The 23,502-nt window shown below is 35.8% G+C and overlaps 1 protein-coding gene across 2 annotated transcripts in view; it reads right to left on the bottom strand.

Moving 5' to 3' along the window:
- LOC118277508 (serine protease inhibitor dipetalogastin) overlaps nucleotides 1–23,502 on the bottom strand; it is an 80,393-nt gene that overhangs the window by 23,531 nt on the left and 33,360 nt on the right. For both annotated transcript variants that reach the window (XM_050696113.1, XM_050696114.1), the window contains exon 2: nucleotides 20,892–21,046. In XM_050696113.1, coding sequence (XP_050552070.1) covers nucleotides 20,892–20,940 — 49 coding nt within the window. In that variant the 5' untranslated portion in view covers nucleotides 20,941–21,046. The remainder of the gene's footprint in view (nucleotides 1–20,891; nucleotides 21,047–23,502) is intronic.

Below are 23,502 nucleotides of genomic sequence, written 5' to 3'. Positions count from 1 at the left end.
TTAATAAGGAATCGTAGAGCTTTAACCTTAACCGGTGAGGTTGTATGACCAGGTTCTTGAGTGTAATGGACGTTGAAGAAATACAGAAGGATGGTAGGTGGCGCTTTATAATTTTTGCTAAAGACAACATTAATTTTTGACAGTCTACTACTGGACTATGGCCCTCAAGAAAGAAGAGTTTGCCTATTTGTATAAGAGTAGGAGTAGTAGGGTATAGGAATAGGGCTTTCTTCTCTGGAACTGATTACTATTGTGTAAATTTTACCGAACTAATATAACCTTTTTTTGAGAAGGGAAACATCCTATGACTTCTCCCGCTTCGGGCAAAGCGAGATGGAGTGTCAGACTCTTACTGACTAAAAACCACCCTGTTTTTCGAACCGGAGCCCCGGTAACCCGCTAGGCAGTCTGCAGCTCCGGGTAACTAATGTAACCCTACCTGTCGATTTTAAGAAACTATTCGTTTCTTATTGACACGTAACAAATTGTAAAGAAATACCAGGATAGCATAAGCATTCAGAACATACCGCAATTCATCCATAAAGTGACATAAATAATACAAACAGAGAGCCATATGAATGATCCGCGATTACCTGCACTTGATCGATGGTCGTTTTAAATGATTTATCGTAGTTGTTGTTAGACGAGTATTAATTAAAGAGCGCCTGCGATTTATGTTGCCCTGGTACCTCTGTGATTGGTATATTAATATTGCTGAATGCATTTTAAACTGAATATTATAAATGTGGTAGAGAATTTATTTAAATTAAGTTACTGTTTTATTGCTACTAGTATTTTATTAGGGTAATAAATAGCAGTATAGAGTTTTAAATCACTATCACATTGAAAAGCGACATCAGGAGATTTGGTATGCTTACCATTAATAATGTTTAAAAACGTAGTAAATTCAGTTTCAATCAGTCTGCCAACAGAATGATTATTTGACGTAAGTTATTTAGTTTAGTTCTGCGGAAGAGTAGTTTCGTTTCTCGCACCCTCATACCCACGTGTGAGATGGGAGACCAGGGTTTTAAATCAGTAAAAGTTTGAATGTCCTTTTCGTCCTCCTTTGACTAGTAGGGTCCATGAGGATTCCCCACCTTATCTACTAGTTCTACAGGAAATAGTGTCTTAATGATGATTATGACAACATGTTACATAGGGTGTAAACATATAGCCATATACTAAACACAACTCCAGTCGCCGTGCTACTACTGCGAAATATCCGAAAAACCGAAAAAATCCCAGCAATACTTTGCCCGACCCGAGAATTGAACCCGAGACCCCTCGTTCGGCCGTCGCATTTGCAACCACTCGACAGACGAGTCAGTCACAGTTATTCAGAAAGACACATTGGTTAAAGGACTCGAAAGACGAGACATTAAGTACCAGGCCCTCAGAAAATAGAGAAAACTTATATTTATCGGTAATTCCGATACACTGTAACAGCAATTGCTTGCACATGATCAGAATTCATTATTGGCTTCGTATCTCCTCATGTTTACCTTAATCGATTGTTGCCTGTGATACATTTAAATGATGCATCCTCATGCTAAATGCTTTGAAAGTTGGGTTGGGAAAATTGCAAGCGGTTTTCTTTTTTTGAAATCTCCTTTGTTTTATGGTAGCCTGGTACATTTTTTGAACTCATGTAACTTTGTGCTAGTTTTTTGCGATTGGCAAAAAACTTACTCAAAAAGAGAGTAACTATGTAAATGTTTTATTTTTTACATTTTGTTATGTGTTATTTAAAAAATAAGTGGCATTAAAGGTAAGCTTATTATTGCTACTATTCGATATTTCATTATCTCTCTGTTCTAATTAGTACTGATAATTTTCGATACCTATAAAACTCCCTTTGCCCGACTCGGGAAGCAACCCAGTGTTTCCAACTTCCAACCACATGATTAACGAAGCCATGGCATATATCTAATATTCATGATAAATATAATAATTAGGATTATGTCCTACTTTAAACTATGGTCTTTGCGAAATATACATGATAAATATAATCATTAGGATTATGTGCTTTTTTAAACTATGGAAATTTCATCCAAATCCCTTCATCAGTTTTCGCGTTTTTGTCTATCATACATACATCTAAACTTTCGCATTTATCACATACAAGGTTAACACGGTCCACTTTCTTAAAAAATACAACTTCCATAGATAAGAACACATAAATCAAAGATGTCAGCTAGCTATTAAGACGTGAGAGATTCTTTAAAATAAATTAATTTATAACAGCGGCTTCTGTGTGCTTCTTTCTCATTCGTGTCTTAATTATACCTAATTTTGTATGCAAAAATTTCACTTGAATATATAATTAAACTTCACGCCTATTTATGATCTAGTAGGTTGCTCTTCATTCATTCTTCTATTTTAAGGTACGCGTCTACAGGCCCGCATCGTACGCACCGCACGCAACGGATTTTAGTTTGTCTTGTATAGAAACTCATACAACTGCGTCCACAGATCCGCATCGTACGCACCGCATCATCAGCAATGCCTACATGCGATGCGTACTGATGACGTCATTCGGAATGCGTACGATGCGGGCCTGTGGACGCTTACCTTAACTAGCGCTTCTATGAGATTGATTTCTTTTTGGGATAGGGAGCCTTGCCCCAATAGATCACCTGCCACTAGTAATATCAGAGACCTTAGTACAAGTTTGCTCTACGGTTAATGAGATCGAAACGAGAGCCCGTGCTCTGATTGGTTAGTTCATTCGCGCCCGCCAATCAGAGCACCGAACGTGCTCTCGTTTTGTTTTCGTTGATTGACAGCAAAAAAAAATCTACAATCTCTGCCCAATCACTTGGAATTAAAGCTTATAAAAAACGTGTTGTTTATTAGCTGTTAAGACTTTTATCTTCCAATCAAAAAACAGTTATCAATATAATGTATTCAAATAATTAATCAATATGATTATCATCGTTAATTATTAATTTCAAACCAATTAACATTTTAACATAAAAAAATGTTTGAAAGTATTTTGGTTTAATTTATTACTAAGTGTGGGAGAGTTATGTTTCTTCACGAATGGGCCGGCTCGACCGGCGTGATACCACGGCCTCACAGAAAACCGACGTGAAACAACGCTTGCGTTGTGTTTCGTTGTATGAGTGAGGGTATCGGAGGCCTAATTATAAACCCCCTTCCCAATCTTTCCAATTCCCGATTTCCCAACAACCCTTAAATTCCTAACCCTCAAAAGGCCGGCAACGCACTTGTAACGCCTCTGATGTTTCGGATGTCCATGGGCGGCGCTTACCATCAGGTTGATCCATCTATTTATTTATCGGATTATACTATAAAAAAATACTGTACAGGCATATCAACCTAAACCTTTTAGCTTTTCAACTTTATAATTTTGAAAATAAAGTCTAAAATGCAATGAAAAATATGACAGATTGGAGTAGGTTTACTTGCTGCACGCTGATTGGTCGATGAATGAATAGGTTTATTCGAATCGGCTGAATGAGTAATTAAAAAACAAGTTGTTCTCTAGTATTTTAATATTTCCGTGGGAATTTTGGATAGTAAAGTTATTCGACCTAATCCACATTAATACGGTTTTTTTTTTGAGGGCGGACAATCATCCAATGACTTCTTCCGCCTTGGGCGAAGCGAGAGGGAGTGTCAGACTCTTACTGACTTAAAACCACCCCGTTCCTACTCCTGCTTTTTGAGCTGGAGCCCGCTAAGTTACATTAATACGGCTAGAGGTTGATTCTTTCGATTTTTGAACACTATTGTAAGTTCAGCAAATGCTACAAAACTGGAACTATTTGAAAGTGTGAAGCGCTTGGTACCAGTTGAAACATTATTATCACAACAACCACTAGACGTCCATGGCAGAAAATATTTCTAAATTCTCCCTCCTACAATTACTTCTAAATCGGGTAATTGGTAGCAAACCCCTATTCAGCGTTTGGACGAAGTTACTGTTAATATTTTTAAAAATGTTGGAACTATATTTTTCACTGTCCTTTGATCGATCGTCTATAATAAAGTCAATCGTTCGTGTTTATCTGAGAAAACTGCTGTTTTATTTTATTAGTAACAGAATATAGAGTTACTAAAATGAATCAAGAAGACTACACAAGTTTCTATGTCATATCAGCCATAAGACGTCCATCGCTTAACATAGGCCTCCCCAAATGACCTCCAGATAGGCCGGTTGGAAGTAACCTGCATCCAGCGGCTCCCTGCGATATTAATCAGGTGTCTTCCATATCTATCCCTTATTACATGCATTCGTGCATTCTTAAGGTACCAGGCTCCCATAACTAACAAGGCACTATTACAAGACAGAAGTTCAATAAGATCAACCAAACAGTTACCTAAACACAAAAACTAAACAAATGCCATACGCCACCGTATCTACATCATGTTCATGATAATCTGGCATGCACGTAGCGACAAAAAGTCGCATAGCAGACAAGATCGGTGCAAAAAGTCGTGCGTTTGTAACGGTATTGTATCGTCTGAGCCTGGTTAGTATGATGCCGAACTTTGCATGCGACACGACGCCCCTGGGAATTTTGTCGTGAATTTACGTCGAATATTGAATTGGAAACGTTAGTTCATCGTGGTTTTCATTCCCCAAAGGAGGCTTGATGTGAATTTTCAGTGCTATTTGCGTTATTAATCCCAATTCCATGTTATGTGGGGCGTGTATTGGCGTGCCATAAAATATAAGCCAATACTTTTTGTCTATATGATATTACAATCGATATTTTCAATATGTTTATTACGTTACCACATCATTGGAATAGAGAAATTTCTGGTGCAGTAGCGCCACTTACGAGTAAAATATTTCAAGCAATTATCAATCTGAGTAAAATACAGTAGAGCCTCGATAATCCGTACTCAAGCTAATCCGAACGCCGCTGTAATCCGAACTGCCGCTGTCTTTAACTATAACTGAAAAGTGTGCCATACTGGATAGTTTGAAAGATGGAGTGTCTGGAACTTCTCTTTCCCTTAAGTATGGTGTTGGAAAATCGACAATTACTGATTTAAAGAAAAAAGAACAGAAGATACGGTCGTTTGTAGCTCAAACCGAGAAAGGCCCAGGTTTGAGAAAAACGCTTAAATTGCCAGAAAATCCCGTTCTCGAAGAAGCACTTTTCACTTATTAATAAGTAACTTGTGTAAAATGTGGTTTAAATGTGTATTTTACTAAACCTCAATAAATATATTTATATCAAAATATAACTAAATTTTTTTCTATACTGTATTATTTATTTCTATAGTCCATATTATAATCCGAACGCTCCGTGAGTCCGAACAGGGGTAATTTTTTGGTAGTTCGGATTATCGAGGCTCTACTGTATTATTGAGTTTTTGTATTCCAAAATTTTTGTTCCAAAGACCAGGTGTTTAGTAATAGAGATGCTCCCATCTATTAAATTTTTAAGTTTTTAACCGCCTTATTATAGAGAGTTGCTACAGACCTTATGAAAATAATTTATACGTTTGTGAAAAACATTTTTTTTTTTTGCCATTTGTTCAGAAGTTTAGAAAGAGATAGTAGAAGTTAGAAACAGAATAGTCTCTTTCTAAACTCTAAGAGTTAATGTCCACCTTCCGTCAATTGACAAATGTATGCAACCTTCACAAACTATAGGCAACCTACAAATGACAAATGCTTTCATCTTGCTTAGAAACAATGAAACCTGTCCACAGAGTGGCAAAATTAAATTCGCCTATCATTTTTGTCGGATGCATGCATTCGTCAAATGCAAACGCAACGTGGATAGCAGACTTCAGTAACCGTGCCGTGATTTGACGTCACACTATGTGTTATGTTTTTAAACATAAAATACAAAATCCTTTTTTAACTAAGTGCGGCATCAGTAAAAGCCGTTGATACGTGTCGGGTTAAAGATCGCGGTAACTGTACGTGAGTGGTGACTGCTTAAATTAACTTATCAACTTATATAACCTACTTCTCACCTTTTTTATTCAAAGGTCGGTGGTAATTTATCGTGGTTTTTGCGGTTGATACGAACTATTATGTTAGTCGTTCTGAGTATGAGCTCGGTCGGGGAAGTTGGGGAATGTTATGTCTTAAAGCAAAGAATGCATTTAAAAATTGAAATGAGTTTTAAGTTTCTTAGAATAGTATGTTCGTTTTGGCTGAGTGGAGATTGAAAAATATTATGCCTGACAAGGTTATAAGGTGTTTAACTTTCAGTCTATGGTCATGTAAAGTATTAGATACACGATTTCCAGGCATGTATGTTATGATCATGTTATTTACTTTAATAAATATAGGAGAGCCATGCTTCGGCACGAATAGGTCGGCTCAACCGGAGTGATACCACGGCCTCACAGAAAACCAACGTGAAATAATTCTTGCATTATGTGAGTGAGGTTACCGGAGGCCCAATTACCCCCAATCTTCCCAATCCCCGATTCCCCAACAACCCTTAAATTCCTAACCCCCAAAAGGCCGACAACGCACTTGTAGCGCCTTTGGTGTTTCGGGTGTCCATGGGCGGCAGTGATTGCTTACCATCAGGTGATCCGTCTGCTCGTTTACCGGCTAAATAATTGTTACCTTCTATGGACGGAATTCGTCAATAAGTAATTCGTTTGTCGTTACCATCATTACAAACCTAACTGTGCTCAACTCGAAAATAGGCCTCCCATCCTCATTCAAAACAGAATTTAACCTACAAAACCAACTATTATTGCACACACAAAAAAAACCGAACCATACATTTTTTTTCCAAATTCCCTTTCACACCACGCCTACAATAGACTTCATTAAGCTAGTCAAGCCGTCAATGTAATTAGCGGATTACTTTCACATGTTCAAAATAACCAACAGCTTATCAAGATACCTCATCAATCAATTTTCGATTTCCGACTTTATTTTCAAAAGTATAGAGTTGATGTTGCAGATTGATCATACATGTTCGATGTGGACAACAGCTCGTTAATGTAGTCACATTTGTAAATTTTCGAATGTCGACTTTATTACTGAAGTGTAGAGTTGATTTTTTAGGTTGATGTACTAGCATCTGTTTAAGGCTATAGATTTGGCTTAAACACATGTTAGTGGGTTGGCGCTTACTGATGTAAAGCGCGTTCGTGATACATGTACAGCGTGTTTTAATTTTTGAGAACATTTTGTAGGAAAGAAAATCGGGGATAAAAGGCGTGATGTTGCAATAATTTATTTGTTTAATGAGTATTATTGAAGGTTTAATTTTTGTGTTAACACAGTTATAGTTAGAAATATGTTTTTTAAAAATAAATCACCTGAACCGCTGTCACCTACTCTAAACAGCAGCTTAAAAAATTATACTCAATAAGTGTTAAGTTTTAAATGTGGGAGAGCCATGCTTCAGCACGAATAGGCCGGCTCGACCGGAGTGATACCACGGCCTCACAGAAAACCGACGTGAAACAACAGTTGCGTTGTGTGAGTGAGGTTACCGGAGGCCCAATTAAACAACCCTTAAATTCCTAACCCCCAACACAAAAAGCCGGCAACGCATTTGTAACGCTTCTGGTGTTTCATGTGTCCATGGGCGGCGGCGATTGCTTACCATCAGGTGATCCGTCTGCTCGTATACCGGCTTATTCCATAAAAAAAGTTAACTATCCAATCAGACGGTTTTTATACAATTTCTAATTAACTTCAGATGACAAGATACTGTAACTTAACGGAGAGTTAACTGTTACATAATGGAAATTGGTTCAACTTTAACGAAGGAAGCTTAAACCGGGATCGAAGTAAGAAATAGACGGTTTAATGATACCGGTTTAGTGGGTGACTAACTTCATTACGTCATCAGGTCTTATAATCCTGTATGAAAAGGATATTGGATATAAAAGTGCTTGTATGTTATGAGTCCTAGGTATTGGGATGAAAGCCTATAACAATGTATAAACTGAGATTCCAGATTGTATAAGTTTTTAAACTGATATGGTCACTAACACGGATTAGTACCGAAATATTGGAAACTCATAGACATAAATAAAAATTGTAAATATTCCGTCTTCCGGAGCTGCGGACTGCCTAGCGGGTTTACCGGGGCTCCGACTCGAAAAGCAAGAGTAGGAACAGTGTGGTTTATAGTTAGTAAGAGTCTGACACTCCCTCTCGCTTCGCCCATGACGGGAGAAGACATTGAATGATCTCCCCCCCCCCTAAAAAACTACTCGATTAAATATTTTTAATTGGTTCAGAAAATCATATAATTTTTAATTTAGTTACCACGCTCAATGTTAACCCGTCCTGTAGATGGATTAGTACTATACTTCCTTTCTTTGTATGCATGTTATTAACAAAAAATAATGTCACATTAAAAACGTAAACCATTCACACAGAAGGTGAAAACAACTAATTAAAAAAGAAAAGTAAATAACGGTAATAATTATTAAAAATAAAATATTATTAACAGGTCCATTTCACGCCATTTATTATTATTATTTACAAGGTTTCAATGACAAACGTCCGGTGATTGGTGCGTGTTATTAAAACAACCGGTTTCAATATCTTCGCTCTATATGCATAAACATTAGTTTTAGAAAGTGAGATTATATTAATTAGTCAATAGATTTATTGTGTGAGAGAGATTCAGTACAACTATGTGTCATAAACCATAACATAATAATATGCCTTTAAGTCCCTATAGAGGTAGAAACATCATCACATCAACAGCCTATAAGTGGCTACTACTGACCAAAGGCGTCGTTCTGCGCGGAGAAGTTTTGAGAATTAAGCAGGTTGGCGATTTCAACATTAGAAATAAAATACACACGTACATATCGTCACGCCTTTAATCCCCGAAGGAGTAGGCAGAGGTACTGTGTACACCCACTTTGCACAATTTTTATAAAAAGATTTTATAAAATAAATACATATAATAATATTGTATAGGTATATTTATTTATAACTTATTATTTAAGTTCTTATTTCAATTAGAGTTTATTGACATGCACATGCCATGGAGTTGATTCCAGATTGTGCGCTCTTGCCAAAAAAAAAATACCGCAAATAATATGGAATAATGATACATCTCGTGTTCAGTATTTTCGTATTGCATAGGTACTGAGTAAATGAATCATAAGACAGACAAGAAACCAAAAATCATAAGAATTCTGAAACAAATATAACCGACATATAACTGAACCAATAACACTAATAATATAAATATAACAGGCAAAAAGTATGCAACTAGGTAAATAGCAAATCGGATGTTATGTCAGTAGTTTCGATAACACATCCATTCAGCCTGTACAGTTATTCTTATTTTGGTAAAAATAAATCGGACACATTATAATGTACAGTTACAAGTAAATACAAATGGCTAACATTAGGCTAATGTCATTTGAGACCGTAAGCTTTAAGGACGCGTTCTCATAATTGACAGGTATCGAATCGCATCACTACATTGACACGACTCTCGACAATACACACATACGCACGGATAGCTGCGGAAATTATGACAAAATGAACTTGATACTTTGAAAGTTTGAATATTTTCTTACTTTCTTTTTTAATATTTTTATTTTGTTTAGTGCGTGCGTAGACTCAAATGTTTTGTGTTATCTGTTGTTCAATTCCGTTCAGTGCCGAATTTGGGCTCGGATTATTCGATTGGTGTCATTTTCATAGTTTTCGGAAAATAAGCGTTCGAAATCAAAAATCAAATGGTGCCAACGCAAAACTAACTTTTTACATGCTTTTATTTAGTTTCATATGTAAAGGATGTATGTATGTGTGTTTGTTTGTATGTTTCTATATAACCGACCTCTTCCAACTCGATTTTTACCCATTTTAAACGGACCGATTTCGTTCAAACTTTGTAGACTTATCAAGGACCGGTGGCAAATTAATACCTCGTAGAAATTAATCAAGGGTCAGGAATCCCTGACGTGGACACTTAACAGCCCAGATGAACCTGAAGAGATATGAATATACTATCTTAAGAAAAGTTGTTCAGCGTGATGAGCACATTTTAGCGCCATACGAAAATCGAGGATGTAGAATCCCTGACATGAACTCCAGCCCAGCCGAACCTGAAGAGATTTGAATATACTTTCAACAAAAGATATTTAGCGTGATGAGCATTTTATATGAATATACTATTTTAAGAAAAGTTGTTCAGCGTGATGAGCACATTTTAGCGCCATACGAAAATCGAGGATGTAGAATCCCTGACATGGACTCCAGCCCAGCCGAACCTGAAGAGATTTAAATATACAGTGTAGTCCGTTTAGTACGACTTCGCATATAGCAACCAACCGTTTTTAGCGACGAAAGTTTAGGCATTTGTTTGGTTTTAGTATAAACTTGCATTAATAGACATTCGTTTATTACGACTCCGCTTACAACGACCATCCGCTTTTAACGACCGATTTTCGCACATAATTGTCCGGTTACAACGACACAACGACGAGAGTGGCCGTGTTTACAAATAATTCATAGAAAAGAATGAAATAAATGAATAGCTATCTCAGCTATCGCCCCGGTGACGCCTCTGATTGGAAATTGACTGTTTATTTTATGGCAGTACGAATTTGTAGGTAATTCCAAGTGACGCGATAAAACGCGAATAAAACCAGAAAACAAACAAAAATTACAGACTTTTTGCATTAAATGTAAAGTTGTTAGAATAGATTTACACTTCCATATAAGAAAGCGGTACATTATGTACGTACATTACACATCCTTACATAATTTGAATAATTAATAAATAACTATTTTGATTAAAATGAGTTTTTTTTTATCTGCTCATCACCTAAACGGGCATTTAACTGTAATATCTGTTATATAAAAACAAACTTTTTTCTGTTCGTTTAATACGACTTCCGGTTAGTACGACGTGATGGTCCCGGTCCCTTGGCAGTCGTTATAACCGGATTCTACTGTACTTTCAAGAAAAGATATTTAGCGCGATGAGCACTTTTTCGCCATATCTTTTATACTAATTATTCTCATAACAATACTAAATTTTCCGCCTACTGTTAGTATTAATATTAAAATTATTTTGTTCGGTTCATCACAAAAACATGTTTTTAAGTTTTTTTAATCTACAATGTGATAGGGGTGGGACTTCTAACCCGTTAAGGCTGAGTACTACATCTAATTTTATCGACAAAAAAAATAATATGGGGGTTGAACCCCTAATTGAAAATATTGAAAAATTGTGATTTTTTCGGTAAAAATAATTCACAAATGATTTTTTTCTCACCAAAACATTATCAAACATTTGAAAAAAGTAATGAATTAGTTAGCCAAGGTTATTAGCTACCGTTTGTCGTTTTTTTTTTGTTTCTACGACGCATACAACCTTTGATATCAAAAAAAGTAAAAAAAATATTAAAATTGCCATAATTTTAAGGGGAGGGGATTCGACCCCTTCGACCCCCGACTTTTGTCGATAAAATTAGATGTAGAACTCAGCCTTAACGGGTTAGAAGTCTCACCCCTATCACATTGTATATTTTATTATGGTTTTATATCAATGGTTTTCGGGGTCGCCAAGATAAAAAAAAACAATTATGGTAACGAACGTGACAAGACCTGGGTGGAACAAACAAAGAAAATACATAAAATAAATTAAACATCAATTCTTTATTTTCACGATATTTGTTTGAATATGCGAGGAATGAGCCCGTAAATTCATATTTCTTGCCTGTCTTGGGTCAATTAATTCCGGAAGAAGACAATTTTTATAAAATCGAATGATTCACTCCGTATTCGATATTAGCGACCCCAAAAACCACAACAATGACACTCATGTCGAAAAATGACAATGCCAGAATCTCTATAGAGCTTTGTCCCACCAAAAAAATATAGTGTACAGACATGCCAAATGTAGCATTCTATTGCTGCTCTATTAGTGATAACTAAAAACATGATTAAAAGCCTTTAGATCTTGCGGTTTCTATATGAATCTAAGTACAAAATATTACATTTAGGTTAGGTTAATTGCAGTTATAATGGTAGAAATACAATGCTAAATTACAATGCTATCATAGGGTGTTTAGCTATGAAAGGAAGGAATGTCATCACTCATCACCAATATCACCTTTAGTAATCCTACTTTAATTCATAATCATAACGAAACAACAATGTAAACAGAACAGACAGAGCGAATGTCAAATAATGACTTTTTGGACATAATGACACACGCACGCCAATGAGGTTTCGTTACATCTAATCACTAACGTTCAAACACGAAATCATAATTATAATATGCATTCATTATAATATATATTATAAAAAAATAAATAACCAGCAGTATGTATTAAAACCAAATTCATATTAAAATTCGTACACATTACATTAATAAATCTTTTTTTTATTGAATTACTCGTTTTGTTCCTTGTGCAAGCGTACTAAGAAACGCAGAGGGTCGCGATAAATACAGGAAATAGGCCTTGGGTTTTTAAAATTATTTTTATTTCATAATTTTTATCCGCAAGTTTATCAGAATAATAATTAAGTAACCAAGGGTCTTATTTTCATTGCATAATTTTGATTAATTTACAATTTTTGTACATTGATGAAATTAAGTGGGGCAGGATCTGGCATGGTCATTTATATATTTATGTCGGCGCCATCTTGAACTTAGATTTTCACTTTATATTCGTTATAAGCGACCCCAAAAACCATGAAAATGACACCCATGATGGAAAGTTGGCAAATCTTGTCGGCGCCATCTTGGATTTTGATTTTGACTCCATATTCGCTATAAGCGACCCCAAAAACCACGAAAATGACACCCATGATGGAAAGTTGGCAAATCTAGTCGGCGCCATCTTGGATTTTGATTTTGACTCCATATTCGCTATAAACGACCCCAAAAACCATGAAAATGACACCCATGTTGGAAAGTTGGCAAATCTTGTCGGCGCCATCTTGGATTTTGATTTTGACTCCATATTCGCTATAAGCGACCCCAAAAACCACGAAAATGACACCCATGATGGAAAGTTGGCAAATCTAGTCGGCGCCATCTTGGATTTTGATTTTGACTCCATATTCGCTATAAGCGACCCCAAAAACCATGAAAATGACACCCATGTTGGAAAGTTGGCAAATCTTGTCGGCGCCATCTTGGATTTTGATTTTGACTCCATATTCGCTATAAGCGACCCCAAAAACCATGAAAATGACACCCATGTTGGAAAGTTGGCAAATCTTGTCGGCGCCATCTTGGATTTTGATTTTGACTCCATATTCGCTATAAGCGACCCCAAAAACCATGAAAATGACACCCATGGTGGAAAGTTGGCAAATCTTGTCGGCGCCATCTTGGATTTTGATTTTGACTCCATATTCGCTATAAGCGACCCCAAAAACCATGAAAATGACACCCATGATGGAAAGTTGGCAAATCTTGTCGGCGCCATCTTGGATTTTGATTTTGACTCCATATTCGCTATAAGCGACCCCAAAAACCATGAAAATGACACCCATGGTGGAAAGTTGGCAAATCTTGTCGGCGCCATCTTGGATTTTGATTTAACCTCATGTTCAAAATAATATAACGAAACATTCTATATTCAGTAAAGTGTTGCTCGTACAGAATGTGTAAAAAAAACATACAAACAGCCGAACATAGTACCTCCTCCTTTTTGTGAAGTCGGTAAAAATATCAAGATTGGTTTGTGAAGTATAATATCAAATATTTTGTACTCGTACAGCGATCTTTTTCAAGGCCATTTTTTGTGACTTCGCGGCGCAGACTGAAATTTCATTTGACATTTTCTATCCAATAAATCTAAATAGTAAACAAATAAAATAACCCTTATTGCTACGCTTTAAAGTTGATGTCTGACAGCAAAATAGGAGAAAAAATTAAACGGGAACTTTTATTTATTTCCGAGACAATTTGAAATATTTTCGTAATTTTTTCCCATAGTATAATTTTTGATTATGTCTGCTTCCCCGGGATATTTTTTTGAGATTCAGAATTATGCGTGTAGTAGCAGTAAAATGTTCCTAAACTCAACCCTTTTTTGTCAATTTTGTGTGAAGAGGTAAAGAAAAATCGTGTTTGCAATAATAAAATATAACTTTTTTCACATTACAAATCAATATTTTGGAGATAAAGAAGTGATCTATCTATTGTAATTGTTAGTTATGTTCAGTTAAGTTTCTTTTGGTCGTAATATGTACTGAAAAATAGCTTATTTACGTCAGATTTGAGAACGCGTCCTTAATGTTCAAAATAAATGACAACAACGGAGCATTCGTCTGTTTATAATAAGTCAGTATTTCAATGGTGTGATTTCATATTTGTTAGAAATAATTTATAATGTATTTGCTCTGTATAAGAATTAATAATCTAGAGCAAATAAAAGGAAGTAACCTTCCGAAGCTGCGGACTACCTAGCGGGTTTACCGGGTCTCCGGATCAAAAAACAGGATTAGTAACGGTGTGATTTTTAGTCAACGTGAGTCTGACTCCCTTTCACCTCTTCCAATGCGGGAGAATCCATTGGATGATTTTGCCCCCGCAAAAGAGACCTAGTTACTCATTTAATCATGCTCTGTTAATCATACAATCACACACACACATTATTTTGTTTAATTTTTCTCACGCATCAATTATCAATAATGGCTATGCAAATAGACAGTAACCTAAAAAAATCTGACCTCAAAAATTAAACTAATGACCTCAATTCCCCATAAAGGACCTTATTTTGTTTCATCGCAGTCGACCACAAAACCTATAACTTACAAAACTAAAAATAAATAAACGAAAAACAAAAACCGAACAGCCTGTACAATTGCTTTACCGCTAACTTTTATTCGCTTTGCGAAAAAAACAGGCGCAGTGTAACACAGTCCTACGTGTGAGCATGCCAACGCTTTTACCGGCGGAAAAAACCTGCATTTTTGCACTAAAGAGCATTTTTTAACAAAACAGCATTTTGGCACTAGCCAGACATTTTTAACAAGATAGCCGTGTATTTTAATTTTGATGTGTTGCCCGCATTTTTTGTGGTTCCTCTCTTAAATGTGGTGGAAATTATGCTTCGTTGTAAAATTATTAAAATATGAGAATCCAGGCTCAGAGTTTACATTTTTATTTAATTACGGGGGGGAAACCTTCAGAAGGCTTTCTGGGGATAAAAGACTAGGGAGTGTGGGATATTTACCTAACTAAAACCACCCCGGTGGCCACCCTCAACACCTGTAAGGGGCACCGGGTCCTCTAATTAATCTGCTCCGGAAGCCCCAAGCTCAGAGTTTACCTAGCCATAAACAGGCCCAGAGAATACACTAATATAAATATCTGACTGCATGGCAGACGCAATGATTGTGTAACCGACTACCGAGAAACGGGTAATAGGATTAACACCTGCTCGAAACAACTTGGAGTTTGGAACCGAGATAGGTTATGGTCTCGAATGAACACATAGGCTACTTTTTATACCATGGAAATGCAGACAAGGCCGCTGGCGTTCCAAAGGAGTCTCGACCTTATTCCCAGGCAGGACTCAGACAGGAATCCCAAAGGGAAAAGGAAGCATGGCCGTGACCGATCGAGATGAAGGTCCTCTGTGGACGCTCTTTGCCCCATCTAGGGACATAGGACTTTGAGTCTTGACATGCTAACTTTAGGTATCTAAATAAACCACAGATGGGGCCCAGTAGGGCCGATGTCCTATCCGGAGCTGCGAACAACGTAACAGGTTACCGGGGCTCCGGCTCAAAACAGGAAAAGGAACGGGGTGGTTTTTAGTCAGTAAGAGTCTGACACGCCCTCCCGCCTTGCCCAAGGCGGGAGAAGTCAAAGGATGATTTTCCCATCTCAAGAAAAAGAGGGATATTGGATTTTAAGTCAATATATTGACATGTCTAATAATAAGAACCCAAATGAGTCATAATATTATCACATTTGAAAGAACACCATCTCAAAATAGTATGAGAATCAAACCACAAGATAATCGTTTCAACACGGAACTCAGGCGAAATATAAGAAATAAAATCTATGTAGTATTTCGACAAATTTCCGTGAAATGAAGAAATTAAATTGTAGTTTTTTGAAATAAAATCTAGAATTTCAGTTCCAAAACCTGCTTTCTAACTGCACTTTTCGGGTTTAAATGCTTTAAAGTTTTAATATTTAAACGCTTTTAAAGGCAAGCTCTTTGCATTTTTTTTTTTTTATTTGAAAAAACATTGCCCCACACTAGGATTTTCTCCTGTGTCGTGGGTGCGTTTACAAACATACAAGTTCACATACACATGACACCCAGACCCGAAACAACAATTTGTGGATCACACAAAGAGTTGCTCCGTGCGGGAATCGAACCCGCTACCCGTTGCGCGGCAGCCAGTTGCCCAGCCACCGCACCAACCGTGCAGTCAAAAAGTCATTGTAAAGTAATCTTACAGTATTAAAAAATTAAGGTTCCATTTAGCATAACGATCTATCACATGAGCTTTTATTATGAGAATTATTTATATTCTCTTGTGAGAATTTCTATTTTTAGTTTAGTATCAAAATTTGTTGTTCTACAGGGTATTTTGGTTAATAATAATCACAACCAGACAATTAGTAATGATTTTTTATGAGAGAAAATCATCCAATGACTTCTCCCGACTTGGGTGAGACGAGAGAGAGTGTCAGACTCTTACTGACTAAAAACCACCCCGTTTTTAGTATTGTTTTTCGAGTCAGAGCCCTGGTAATCCGCTAGACAGTCCGCAGCTCTGTTAGTATTCGTAGTAATAAAAGCAAAATTCTCATAAGACAAAACTGGCTTAAGTGTGTTTAATGAGAATTCCAATTCAAATCATCTTCACTTGCGCAATCAGAGAAAACAAACTCACATCATATAATAAACTTTAACAAAAACAGAATTTCCAAAAGTACCATATACTAACGTATCTGTAACACCACAAAAATGTTTCAAGATCATTAATAACAAAAAAAGAAGAGAATAATAAATCAAAACAAGTGTCGTATTAACGGTTATTGACAGCTGCGCACGCGTCATCGATCACGATCTATAGATCATTGATCTAACGTCGAATAACATTAGCGCCATTATTATCTGTATAAAAAAACGGTGCAGAAGTTTCACTTATGCTTGTTAGTCGTAAATGAGACAGCCGAGCAAAGCTTTTCGGGTCGTGCAAAGTATTATTGAAATGTTTCTCTAAAAAAATCGTAATAACAATAACACGTAGTTTATAAATATGTTTGATGTACGACAATAAGCTCGTCTTCGTAACTTTTATTATACAAGACTTAACTATTAAAAAGTAAGTGATACTCTGTAGGTAAACCGTTCATAAGATTTAGCTAAGCTATGTTTTTATATGGAAAGATTCGTCTTATGGATGTGTGCTGTGGATGTGTGCTTTGGATGCGTGATATGAATGCGTGCTATGGATGTGTGCTTCCTTACTATCAATACATCGCATACTCTTCCTCGTACAGCTACATACATAGCTGAGTATCAGTGAAAATAGTCACATAGTTCCACAGCTTAGCTATTATATCTTCGTAGCAACATCTACATAAGCATGTCTCTGGTAAAAAAACACGCAAAGGCCAATCCTTCGCTGACGTCGATCAACCTGTTAAAATAAAAGAAAGTGGAACTTCTGCACCTTCTTGTAACTGTCAAAGATTGCAAGTTGTATGAACACTCTGATTAAGAGCGGAACAAATTAAATTATGTTTTATTGCACTTTAATTTTTTACCGCCTTGTCAGAGTAGGAGGTACAAATACACTAATCTTGATGTTTTTGGGCCAAGTCAGTCATGAGATTGTGATGATTGATAGGAATCTAGGCTTAAAAACAAGGACATAACATAGTATTTATTCTGCGAAGGAGTGAACAGATATGCGTATACCATGCAGCACCCACTTTTGGCTAGGAACCTACCTATATTTTGATGTAGATGTAAATGATCGAACACGATTTACGGAAAGGTTGAGTTTTTTTTTAAATGTTGCCCCGCTTTAGTCTTTTCTCTTGTGTGGTGTGGTGCGTTTACAAACACACAAGTTGACATACAATTTGACACCCAGGTCCGAAACAATAATTTGTGGTTCACACAAAGAGTTGCTCCGTGCGGGAATCGAACTCGCCACACCTTCCACGGCAACTAGTTGCTCAGCCACTGTTAGGTTTAGTTAGGTTATTTGAAATTAAGTTAAATGATCTTGTTTTTTACTTGGACACATTTTGCTCGTCACATTTGGTTTGATAAAGAATTGGGAGAAAAAAGCTCAATTTTGTAATTTCTTAGTTGAGTTTTATACTTAAATATAATAACATTGACATCTTCCTACACCACCAAAGGTGAGATCTATTAGAATCTTTAGCCTATTTTGGGAATCACAACAAATCTTACAATCGGATCTATTAAGACTCTACCAAAGAAGCAGTTCCAAAAAAACTGGGACGTAGATCTTTAGGAACGTGAAATATTTTTGGACATTTTAAGGTCTTAAACTTTCTCTTGAAAATATGGAGTGAATGAATATTATCTTCACACTTATCTGACTTAAAGAAATCTGGTTCACAGAATTTGTCTGTCAATCTTATCAGTTTGGTCTTGACTTTTCATAATAAATATTCTGAAGTAAAGTTCTACTTTCTTATTTTACGTGTCTTTGGTGGCACAAAAGAATCTGTACAGCTGGGAAAAGCCCGCTCGCCAAGCACCACGGAAATTTGATTTAAAACTAAGTGGGTCCTATGTGTGAGCTGTCATGTGTATGTGAAATTGTATGTTAGGTGAAAAAATCCTAGTGTGGGGCAACGTTTAAAAAACCTAGAATAATTTTCAGAGTCTATCCAACTACGACGCCTAAATCCAATAGAAGACTTTAGCCCTACCAAAACTCCTGTAAGAGTATATCGAATCAAAAAGATCCTGCTTAACATTTTATTCTTACCGAAATAATTTATCTCTTTCAAAAAAAAATTGCCTTTTTCACGGTCGATGCCCAATACACATTATTAAAAGAACATGTCCGAAACCTTTCTTTAATATTCAATTTAAATAACTTGACATGCCAATAAAAATACCTTGGAGCATAAACGATAAAACTCGATGGGACCACAAGATACGGTTTCAAAGAACTAATTATTGCTTAATTATGTACTGTTATACATTAAGTAGTGTCGTGGCGGTATTACTTGTATTTTATGAGGTAATTGCCATGTTTGATACTTGATTTTATGTTTAGACTTTTTTTAAGTCTAATTTTAAATCGGGCCGTAGGTGGTCTAGATTAAAAACGGGCTGGAGGTGAGGATAGTAATTCAATACAAGACAAAATTGAAAGCCTATCGGTTTTTTACCGGATACTTTTCGTTGAGTGTGCAATTGCAAAACTTGATTTTGTCCTTACCATCATAAAATCACAAAGACAATAAGCGAAGAGTCACTGCTTCATGGTAGATCCCACCTACTCGCACGAAGCGCTCCGGTTCAAGTTTTCTTGTACAAACTGCTAAGGAGTAGAATTCTTTGCCGGAGTGTGTTTCCTGATGAGTATAATCTGAGTGTCTTTAAGGCCCGAGTGAATAGGTTGCTTATGGGCAGACGTGCTCCATCATAGGCCGCATCATCGCTTACCAGGCGAAATAGCGGACAAACGTCGACCCAATAGATTTAAAATAGACAAAAAATCATACTGAAGAAATTCGGTAAACATATTCATTAAAGTAAGCTAGATGTTAACCCTCAGATAGCCTTCAACATTATCCTAGTTAAATAAAGATTTCTTACCTATCCAACATCATAAAGACGTCTATCAAACCTGTCTGAAGCGTCCATCATAATAATCAAAAATACATTAAAAAATTCTTCACACTTTTATCATGAGTCACACAGATCGTTTAGTTATATTTAGCACCCAGTAATCAAATTTGTGGAACAGCTTGCAAAAAGTGTTCTAGATTCTGAAGTGGCTGTTTGTAATCAATTTATTCGATGCTTTTCAGGTATTGTGGTTTCAAATAGCGAGCGGTGAAGATGGAAAAATGGTTCTGTGTAACTTTTTTCGGTTTATGAACTTTCAGTATAGATTATTGGTTTCTTCTTTAGGGTTAGGCATGGATTAACTTGCCTTTTAGACTACTTTTCGAGAGTCAATAAAATTTTTAAAATGACAGTTAAGGAATTTATCACATCACAAACTTACATCATCATCAAAAGCCTCATACTTTTTCTATGGAATAAGCGATCAGCACCGCCTATACCGATTGCGATACCCGCAACACCAGAGAAGGCACAGGCGCGCTACCGGCTTTTAAAAAGGATTTTAAAAAGGAATTCCCCAAAGACCTGTTAGTGTGACTGCTAACACTAAGTGGTGATCACTTAGTGTTAGCAGTCACACTAACAGTTATACAACAAACAACAATACATAAATACTCACAGCGCAAGAAATAAATATTGCACGTTTATTTATAGATCGTTATAAGTCATCGATTGTTATAATAATATTAAATCAGACTTTAGCTTCTATTACTTAAACTGCATGACTTGACAATTTATTGTATACAAGCTTTGCACTTCGACTTTGTAATATAGATCAAAATATACAAATTATGTATAGAAAACATTTTTATTATGGTATGTAAAAAAATAGTAGCTTAGATAAAACGAATCAAACTTTAGGAGTGGGGGCAAATACGTCATTTCTACGCATAGAACCTACCAAGAAGTGACGTCATACGATCTTTCAAATTAACATAATAATATCTTCGAAAATATTTGTTACCGTAAGAAAATTAAAAAAAATCGTGTCGAATATTTTAGAATAATCTACAAGACGATAAAAATTAGTCATCTACCCTATTCTTATCACCTGCAAGAATTAACACCAGAAGAGTTACAATAAAACATTAAAATCTAAAACTCACCGATTATAAGGAGCGCAGCAGTCGCGAGTATGTGCGTTTTAGCCTCCATTCTGTATACCGTACACTTGAACACTGGGTAACACTAGTCAGTCTTTACAATAACTAAAACATTCACTAACACTCAATTACTGGCTGCCGTCCATCGTGTTGGGATTCTGGAACAACAAGAGAACGAAATGTTAGGATAAAGAATAATATAGTATACAATTAATACACATAGTCGGTCTATCGGATAAATAATAATAAAATCGTTACACGGCGCCTTAAACGGACATAATCAGAGACCATATTAGCAATATATCAAAGAAGGGCTAAATTAAAAGTACAATTAACTGACGGGATGTTTGATTTAAACTAGAATATTTAGTTGAAACTATCCATAGCCATGCCGTGGCAACTTGTGTGAAGCAACACTCAGCACGTAAACGTAAACAATATTAATAACATTTTATAAGTGTGATTTGTTAGTTTTACAAAGTAAATATAAATAAAATAAATAAATATACAATAAATAAATATAAAACACACACCCCTATATTTAAAATCCTAAACGTCAAAAACTCAATAACATTTTATCAGATTTCAAAAAAACTTTTATGAATCAACGGGTACCATTGCGTCTCTAAATAAAACTAAACTAAATATCTACTCAAAAACTGTCAAACAAATTTTCATCCGAATTTCACCAACAAATAGACTGAATACCTACTAATAGAGTCTAATTTGTTAAAGTAAATACTAATAGAGTAATGCTAAACGTTTAAATTATATTCATAAAGCAGTATTTGAATATACAGAACTGTAGAATGTAGGGTCAAGTCGATAAATATTTCCAATACAATCATTACTCGTATATAAATAAATTTTACAATTTCCAATACAATCACTATAACCATTAAGCCTAGAAGCTACAACAAAGCCATTTGACCCCAACTTTTAAGTTTACATTAGCATTACAGTGCTTTTCCACCAGAGATGTGCTATGTTACGTTGCTGTAGATGCGTTTGGTTTCCACCAATCATATTCATTGGTACACATAGCTTAGTACTGGTGGAAACGGACTCAGCTAAGTTATGTTCTTTATTATGGAAATATGCGTGCTATGAATACGAGCTATGCATATATGTGCTATAGATGTTTCCCTAACTATCAATACATCGCATACTTGAGCTTTGCATCTTCCTCGTGCAGCTACTTTGCAGCGACTCATCTTCATAGCAAATCTTATTTGCACCACTACACAGCTTAGTATCAGTGGAAACGGTCACATTGTACTAATATTAATCCGAATTTCACCAACAAATAGACTGCTTATTATAATTTATTATGGCTTAGCTATTACATCCTCGCAGTATACATAGCACATAGCACATCTCTGATGGAAAAGCAACCTTAAGTTCACATTAGCATTATATCTAAACAAACGCAAAACAATTACAAACAAATACAAACAACGGCACATCAAGTTATCCTAAAAACATTAACAACCTTATCTTTTTGCGAATAATGACGAAATTCCTTTAAACTAATTTGACTATGATGTGTAACAGCGGCCAGCAGATGAACCTACCACTTTCTTTCAAATATCTTTATTAGATTTTCTACTTTATCACTTTGCAAATAATGTCGAGATTTCTTTGTATAATTTTAGGCTACGTTGATGTGCGATCGTGTCAAACTTTCTAGTACCTACTTGAATGCCCTTCCCTTACAACTCACGACTGACCTTGTATTAAAAGCCATGTATATGTATAAAGCTGTGTTTCATGTCTTACTTTTCATCTCCATACATTTCTGCACTTTGCCACTTTCCCTATTTTGTTCTAAGATTGAGTTTGTGTTTATATTTAAATTGTGTTTATTTCTTGCATAGTTTTCTGCCATTAGCTGTTTTGATTAAGATTGATATAAAAAAGTTTGCTTGTTGTATTTAATTTGAATAAAGAAAATTTCGCGGAATTGCTGCTCATGAATATGAGCCTCTAGCATGGCTTGAAACAAGTCGAGTTCCTCGTCAAACAATAACGTGAGTAAGCAAATAACATAGTAATTAAATAAAGAAAATGAAATAATATTAGTAGAAGTGGTCATCTTGATTGTGTTATAGGTTTCGTGAGTCAAACTAAATTAATCATTACGTTTTTCGGCTTACTCACGTAATTATTTGACGAGGAACTCGACTAGTTTCAAGCCATGCTAGAGGCTCATATCATGCTAGCAGACAAGGCTCATGTATATGAATGTATTTACTTTTCATCAGTTATATTTTGTGCAATAAGGGATTAATGTCTAATAGTCGTACTCAAAGACATTTATAAATAACTAGATGACCCGGCAAACTTCGTACCGCGTCAAACATTTATTTTTCTCACCTTTTAGACCTGTTCTGGACTTCCAAAAATAATTTAAAACCGAAATTAGCGAAATGGGTCCATTTATTTCTCGAGTTTTAGCGAGACTAACGAACAGCAATTGATTTTTATATATAGTGATTATTATTTATATCGTATATACCTAATATTTTACTCAATAATATGTAACTCGGTACCACAATGCATATTGTTGGTTAGTACCCATACATTCATACATCAAACTAAACAAAACCAGTGT

This window comes from Spodoptera frugiperda, chromosome 10 (assembly GCF_023101765.2).
Source record: "Spodoptera frugiperda isolate SF20-4 chromosome 10, AGI-APGP_CSIRO_Sfru_2.0, whole genome shotgun sequence".
NCBI lineage: Eukaryota > Metazoa > Arthropoda > Insecta > Lepidoptera > Noctuidae > Spodoptera > Spodoptera frugiperda.
The sequence above is the reverse complement of the archived record's forward strand: the minus strand, read 5'-3'. Positions and strand labels throughout refer to the sequence as shown.